This window comes from Silene latifolia, chromosome 1, assembly GCF_048544455.1.
Source record: "Silene latifolia isolate original U9 population chromosome 1, ASM4854445v1, whole genome shotgun sequence".
Lineage (NCBI taxonomy): Eukaryota > Viridiplantae > Streptophyta > Magnoliopsida > Caryophyllales > Caryophyllaceae > Silene > Silene latifolia.
The window spans coordinates 94,355,903-94,364,108 of NC_133526.1; the positions used below are offsets into that span (position 1 = coordinate 94,355,903).

General features: G+C 44.2%; 1 protein-coding gene across 1 annotated transcript; it reads right to left on the reverse strand.

Moving 5' to 3' along the window:
• Positions 1 to 1,422: 1,422 nt before the first annotated feature.
• LOC141651125 (uncharacterized) lies at positions 1,423 to 1,962 on the reverse strand. Its single transcript, XM_074458849.1, has one exon. It carries the CDS (start codon positions 1,960 to 1,962, stop codon positions 1,423 to 1,425), a length of 540 nt encoding a protein of 179 aa, XP_074314950.1.
• Positions 1,963 to 8,206: the final 6,244 nt, after the last annotated feature.

Below are 8,206 nucleotides of genomic sequence, written 5' to 3' on the forward strand. Positions count from 1 at the left end.
CCAGCTTGGCTCATTCTCGCTGAAATTATTGCTGGGTTAGATGCTCGGAAGACCAACCCAAACCTTGCTTACACTAGATCAACCCGTCTTCTACAGGTATGCCTTTTTCGCTGTTCTTTCCTTTTTTTTTGCAGCGTTTTTTCTTTTTTCATTTTTTCATTTTTTTTTTCTTTTTCATTTTTTCGTTCTTTTTTTTTGCCCTCCTCCTTTCTTTTCAGTGGGTTCGACATCATTTCCTGTAGTCTGACCTGCTCTTTCGGCCCTTTTTCATAGATCTGGCTATGTGAGAGGCTTGAGTTGGTTGATCCACTGAAGGTTCCGGATACATATGAGGTGAGAAGCTTCACTTCTCGTCACCGTCGGTTTGCTACTGAGAAGAAGGAGCCTTTCTGGCGACAACGGCTTTTTGCCAATGCTGGGTTACATGTTAGATGGGCTTTACCTTGGCTTCGCCTTACTGCAGTTACTGATTTGTCTGAAACTGATAGAATCAGACATCTCACTTTTTTGGGCTTGGAGTGGTCAACCATATCTACCCAGACCGTGTTCTTCGACAGGTTGGACGTCAGCAATGGATTACCGCCATTGAGCCTATTCGCGGCCAAGTCAAGGAAGTGACTCTTGCGAGGTGCAATGCATGGTTGGAGTCTTGGACTCGGAGGACTATTTGGCATATTTCTGAGCTGTTTGCCTCTAGTTGGGTGTCACCTTCTTATTTACAGTGGACTATTGAGCCTTATTTCAAGGCCCGAAGGGAACTTTACAAGGACGAAGCCATTGATTAAAAATACCACAAGGAAGGGGAAAAGAACCGAGAATTCTTTACTGGGACGACTCCAATTTCATCTAGGTCCGAAACAGAGACTGACTCAACTCCTAAGACTGACTCTTTGGTTTCAGATGTGTGGAGGAGGTTAGGTCCGAGGAGTGAAAGTGGGCTGACACTTGCAGAAAGACTTGGTCCTTGACCAAGTGAGAGAGACAGATTGCGCCCTCGTGAAGAATTGATGATTCCTCCGAAGAAAAGAGCCCGAGTGATGATGGGTGAGACTTCGTCTCGTCGTGATGGGGCGTGCGGCCCGGCTAAGGGCGGCAAAGAGTAGTCTTCAACATTACTATTTACTATTACTATTACTATTTGTGTGCTTTCCTTTTTTAGTTGTGTGTGATGGGCTTCACCCGGAATAAAATATTGGAATGGGATTCGCCAGAAATTTAGAGTAAATAAAAACTTATTATTTATTAAAAATCCCCAGTTTTCTGCATCAAAAATTTTATTTTTGTTTTACATGTTTCGATTGTACTCTTAACTAAGAGTTGCCTACGTATCTGGTTTGGAACAGTGTTGACAAACAACTCACAACTTATTCTGAAAATATTAGCAACTAAAAAATTATTTCATAACATTTGAGAGTGAGGTTATCAGGGATAGTATTTCTTCAGCTGATCCAAATTCGTAGGATTTGTGAAGTCATTCCCATCCAAATCTGTTAATCGAACAGCGCCTCCTGACAAAATCTTCTTTACCAAATAAGGGCATGCCCAATTTGGTTTAAACTTACCCCTCGGGTCAATTGGTAACAGAGCTCTGATTGACTTGAGAACCAGATCACCCTCACTAATTCCCCTTGGTTTCACCTTTTTGTTGAAAGTTCTCTCTATCCTTTTCTGGTAGAGTTGGAGATGATACAGTGCATTCAAACGCCGCTCGTCGATCATGACTAGTGAATCATACCTTGCTTGAACCCAATCTGCGTTGGAAACCTGGCTTTCCAATAGGATCCTTAGGGATGGCACCTCTAATTCAACAAGTTGGACTGCGTCCATCCCATAAACTAAGTAGTACAGGGTTGCACCCGTGGCTGTTCTAATCGAAGTTCTATACCCCCATAATGCGAAGGGTATCTTCTCTGGCCACTCCCTATATTTGTCAGACATCTTCCTCAAAATGACTGTAACCATTTTATTAGCAGCTTCTACCGCGCCGTTTGTCTATGGTTGGTATGGTTATGACTTGTGGTGTTTAATCTTTTACTTTTCATGTATAACCGTGGTCTCAGCTTGAAAATGGATTCCATGATCGTTGATGAACTCATATGGTACTCCGTACCGGCAAATGATGTCATTTTGAATGAACTGTGCCACTTGCTTTGCTTTTAGCACTTTGTAAGACTTAGCCTCTACCCACTTCGTGAAGTAGTCGATTGTGACTAGGATAAAACAGTGCCCTCCAGTTCCCGATGGGTTTACTTTTCCAATGATGTCGATTCCCCAGGTTGAAAATGGCCATGGTGACGTCATGATGTAGAGCATAGAAGGTGCCACATGCTGTACATTTGCGAATATCTGACAATTGTGATAGTGGCTGACATACTTGCAACAATCCGTTTCCATCGTTGTCCAATAATAACCAAGCCTTATAATCTTATGGACCAACATATGGGCATTCATGTGTGGCCAACATTCACTGTCATGGACTTCCTCCATAACCTTTTCAGCTGTCGGTTTCTCGATGCATCGCAACAAAACACCTTGAGCCGTCTTCTTGTATAATTGCCCATCGTTGGTCATGATGAATTGGGCAGATAACATTCGCAGAGCGCGCCTCCCACGCGTATCAAGGTTGGGAGGATACTCTCCTGTTTCCTTGAATTTCGAAATGACTGTGTACTAGGGTTCGGTTTCACCTTCCTCGGCATCATCGATTGCATTTACATAAGCAGGTGACGATCTTCGTTCGACACATATCGGCATACTGTCTATGTGGTAGGGAATGTTGATCAAGGCGGTTAGCTTGGACAACGCATCTGTAGACTGATTTTCCTCTCTCGGGAGGTGAACATATCGAATAGTCTCAAAGTACTTTTATAATTCTTCGATTCTGGTTTGATATAGGGCCAAATTTTGGCTCTTAAATTTCCATGGCCCACCCACTTGATTGATCACAAGGGACGAGTCTCCATGTACTAACAACTTCTTTACACCCAAGTCAAGAGCACTGTAATACTCCGTATTTATAAGTCTTGGGGTACTCTATCGAGTAGGCCTTACTCTGTCGAGTAAGGGTAAGTTGCGAAATAAAATAGTTTCTGACCTGTTGGGTACTCGATCGAGTAAGGGGGTACTCGATCGAGTACCTTGGGTACTCGATCGAGTGTCCGGTTTTACGGGAAGTTTTCTCGGGTTTTGTTAATTATGCGATTAAGGTATTTAAGCATCGTCGTCATTGTTTTAAATCACTTTTACAAAACCTAAATCCCTGTTTAAGAGAGAAAGCAACCAGTTCATCTTCCTAATCGCATTCTTAGCAATTCCCGGAGTTCAGACGGTCAGTTCTTGTCGTTATTCGTATCGTTGAGTTCCTTGCGTCGAGGGTAAGATCTATGTACCCTTTTTATTGTTTTTCCCTTGATTTGGTTAAGCCCTAATTTAGAGATTGGGGGTTTTTGTGTATAGTATGTGATGTGTAGCCTCTATGTGTTATATGATAGGAGGAGGGTTCGTAGAAGAGGCTTTTTGATACAAATTTGTTGATACCGTCTGATCACAGTGCTTTCCGTAGGATTTCCTACTCAGCATTAGTCCCATAATGGGATATTGGTGATGTGTTGTATTTGGTTGTTTGGTATAATGATTGTCTTGTGTTTGTGGTTGTGATTCTTTGTTGATGGTTCTCGAGATGCGTTCTCGGCTGAGTGGGGTCACTTGCGGGAGTGACTTCACGCCCTAGTTTAGCCTTTCGTGGAACCCGCCACAGAAGGGATGTGCACATTAATGGACGGGGTTATCGCTCACTATGTGGAGCGGGGATTTGGTGGGTACGGCTGCGGTCCCCCAGCGGCGGGGCTGTCCGTGGACGATCGGGATTGAGATGATGGGAATTGGTTGGTCGTGTGTGTGTGTGTGTGATTAAAAACATCTTTTATCTTATTATTGTTATACATATTGATTGTGTGATTAGTATCGACCCGGTGTTGTTTTGTAAACTGCGGTGATCCATTCGGGATGGTGAGCGAGATATTGAGCGGTATTGTGATGAGTCTTGGGATAGGTGGGATGCCACCACATGATGATAGGAGTCTTCCGCTGTAGCCTTTAGTTTATTTACATTTCATTAGACGATCGATTTGGAATAATGTATCGTACTTTTGGTTTGGTTTTGAGGATTGTATCTACTCACTAAATTATTTATAATAAACATTGTTTCTTTATTGTTGTTTGATTATCATTGCCTCGGGTAACCGAGATGGTACTGTCTTCATACCTGAGTGGTCCTGGTAAGGCACTTGGAGTATGGGGGTGTTACAAATGGTATCAGAGCGACGATCCTGAAATTTGTAACCAATGAACCTAATGAACATAGGGAGTCAATTAAAAATGAACCCGGGGTAAAAGTTGTAGGAGCTAGTGCAAAGGCTTGGGAGACGTCTTAAAGTCGCAGGGGTCGCCCTACAACTTTGAACCGGTCACATGGGGGAAGTGTTTGTCGAGTCGTATGTGTGTTTGGTTAACTTGTTTACGAATGTGATGGAATGTGTTAATTGTTGGATGTTGAAGTAGAAAGTTGAGCATGTGAAAGAAAATGGTGATATGAGGAAACTTGTTGATGAGATGATAACATGTTGGATGATTTACAATGTGGCATTTAATAACATGATGAAATGGTTTCGTAGATAGTAGAAAAGATGCGTAGTATGCTTATTATGATATAATGTGATTTATAAAGTTTAGTATGTTAGCATATGACATAACATGCGGGTAGCTTCTATGAATTAGTGTTACTCGATCGAGTGAGACTGACTCGATCGGGTGGGTTTTGGGCGATTTTGAGTCCAGAATCGAGTTTTGGGGCACTCGATCGAGTAACTAGGGGTACTCGATCGAGTAGGGGGCCACTCGATCGAGTAGCCTAGATACTCGATCGAGTAGGTAAGAGATCAGAAGGTCTGTTTGGGGTCTGAAGTTTGGGTACTCGATCGAGTACGTGGGGCACTCAATCGAGTAGCCCGTTACTCGATCGAGTGTGTTTGGGAACTCGATCGAGTGGGTTCTGGGCAGCGTGTTTTCGTGTTTTGAGGTTTAGTACGTGTGTTTATGTTTACCCTTTCTTATATAGCTTCAAGATGCCGCCCAAGAGAACTGCTTTGTATGCGAGAGCTGAGCTTATGACCGTGGATGACATCGTTAAGATGTTAGAGCACCAAGATGCTCTTACTGAGACCCTGAAGAGAGTGAATGAGGACAAGGATAAGAATAAGGAGAAGGAGGTTGATCATTCTAAAATCAGCCTCTATATTGCGAGGTTTAACCCGAAAGAGTACAAGGGAGTTGGGGAGCCTTATCTGCTTGATAGTTGGCTGAGAGAGATGGAGAACATCTTAGACTTGGTTCATTGTCCTGACGAGATGAGAGTGGAACAGGCTGCGTTCTATCTGAGGGAGGCAGCAGGCAAGTGGTGGGATTCAGTGAAGGTGAGTGCTAAGGAAATATATACCAACCAAGGCTTACCTGCGATACCTTGGGAGGAGTTTCGTAGGGCTGTGAGAAAGGAGTTTGTACCGGAACATGTGAGGAGTAAGTTGAGAGAAGAGTTTGATGGTTTTAAGATGACTGCTTTGAGATGTCTGTGGCTTTGAGTACTATAGGTCTGTTCAATGAGAAGTCTAGGTATCTTTGAGGACATGGGTTTGAGTGAGGAGAATTTGGCATTGAGGTTTGAGAGGGGGTTGACCACCAAGATTATGGATAAGTTACCCGTGGGGATCCTTACTGATGTTAAGGAAGCTTATGAGAGGGCTGGGAGAGCGGAGAGGTTGGTGGAGATGGCTCAGGAGAGGTCAGGTGGTGAGAAGAGGAAGTCCGAGAGCGAGGTGGTGGCGAATCGAATCACAAGAAAGGCAACCACAATCGATCTAAAGGATTTTCTTTTGGGTCCGGTTTAGTCTTTGGGGCTTCCTTTGGGCGTGGCCGTGGGAGTGTGAGTAATAGTTGGGGAGTGAACTGCTATGGTTGTGGTGGTGTAGGCCACAAGAGACATGAGTGCACGAGTGCACCGGATCTTTTCGAGAGACTCGCACAGAGCTTCGCGAGCAACGACCGGCTGGATCATGGCCAAACCGGGAAGTCGAGTTACAGTGGAGGCAACCGCAACGGCGGTAATTCTTATCAGAAAACACCGACGAACAACAACAACAATCAAGGGTCGGGTGCTAAGCCGACCGCATCAGCCAAGATCTTGTCCGGGAGGTGGACGGAAGACCGATGTGGCAAGTTATTCATGATGGAGAAGAAGGCGGTGAGGAGGATGCGCACGTTATCACCGGTACATTCCTTGTTAATGGTATTCCTACCTTTGTTTTGTTCGATTCGGGGCTTCTCGATCGTTTGTGTCTTGAGTCATGTTAAACAGTTGGGTTTGAGAGTATATGAGTCTGTTAGTGAGCAAGTTTTCATACCTTCGGGTGAGTCCGTATCGTGTGGGAGATTGTTTAGAGATGTATCTTTGATAGTTGGGCAAGTTGATTTCCCCGTAGACTTGCTAGAGTTTCCTTTTAACGGTTTTGAGATGATAGTTGGAATGGATTGGTTAGGAAAGTATAAAGCTAAGATAGACTGTCATCAAAAGAAAGTGTCCTTAAGAGGTCCAAAGGGTGTTAGTGTGTCTTATCGTGGGTTTCTAGTCAAACCCAAAGTTAAGTTGATTGCATGTTTACCTTGAAGTCTTATCTGAGGAAGGGATGTCCTTTGATCCTGTGCCATGTGAGAGATGACCAGATAGAGATTCCGACGATTGATGAGATACCGTGGTGGGAGAGTTTGCGAGATGTTTTTCCGAGAGGAGATTCCGGGTTGCCACCGAAGAGGGAGATAGATTTCACCGTTGAGTTGAAGCCAGGGGCGGGGCCAATCTCTAAGGCACCGTACCGTATGGGTCCTAAGGAGATGGAGGAGCTTAGGAAGCGATTATATGATTTGATAGAGAAGGGATACATTAGACCAAGTGTATCGCCTTGGGAGCACCAGTTCTTTTCGTGAAGAAGAAAGATGGGAGCTTGAGGTTATGCATAGATTACAGGGAGCTGAACCGTGTGACGATAAAGAACAAGTATCCTTTGCCAAGGATAGATGACCTGTTTGATCAGTTGAGTGGTGCAACAGTCTTTTCTAAGATTGATTTGAGGTCGGGGTACCATCAGGTGAAGATTAGAGAGGTGGACATACCAAAGACAGCTTTCACGTCGAGGTATGGCCATTACGAGTATGTGGTGATGCCGTTTGGGTTGTCTAATGCGTCGGCAGTGTTTATGGATTTGATGAACAGAATCTTCAGACAGTTTTTGGACCAGTTTGTAGTGGTATTCATCGACGATATCTTAGTCTACTCTAAGACTAAGGAGGAGCATGAGGAGCATCTGAGGATCGTGTTGCAAACTTTGAGGGATCATGAGTTGTATTCCAAGCTGTCCAAGTGTGAGTTCTGGTTAGAGAAAGTTGCTTTTCTGGGGCATGTGATCTCTAAGGATGGGGTAGCTGTGGATCCGGCGAAGATTGAGGCAGTGACAAAGTGGGAAGCACCAAAGAATGTTGCTGAGGTTAGGAGTTTCTTGGGTTTAGCTGGATACTACAGACGGTTCGTGAAAGATTTCTCCAAGATAGCTAGACCGATGACAGCGTTGATGAGGAAAGAGAACAGGTTTCGTTGGGATGAGAGTTGTGAGACGGCGTTCCAAACATTAAAGGAGCGTTTGACCACAGCCCCTGTCCTAGCATTGCCTGAAGGGAGCGAGAATTTTGAGGTTTATACAGATGCCTCGAAGAATGGGCTGGGATGTGTGTTGATGCATAATGGTAAAGTGATTACCTATGCTTCTAGGCAGTTGAAGCCTTATGAGGAAAATTACCCTACTCATGATCTGGAGTTGGGTGCAGTGGTGTTTGCTCTCAAGATTTGGAGACATTACCTTTATGGAGCAATCTTTAAGGTATTTTCTGATCACAAGAGTCTTAAGTACATCTTCACGCAGAAGGAGCTGAACATGAGACAGAGGAGGTGGATCGAGTTGATTGGCGATTATGACATGGAAATCATCTACCATGAAGGAAAGGCCAATGTTGTTGCTGATGCTTTGAGTAGGAAGAGTGTACATTCCTTGTGTACAGCTCTATCTTTGATGAGGCTGAGGGATGAGGTAGCGAGCTTTGGGAT

Bases quoted from the DNA above. Each gene is read 5' to 3' on its own strand.
- LOC141651125 (XM_074458849.1), bottom strand. From the start codon at position 1,962: ATGGTTACAGTCATTTTGAGGAAGATGTCTGACAAATATAGGGAGTGG.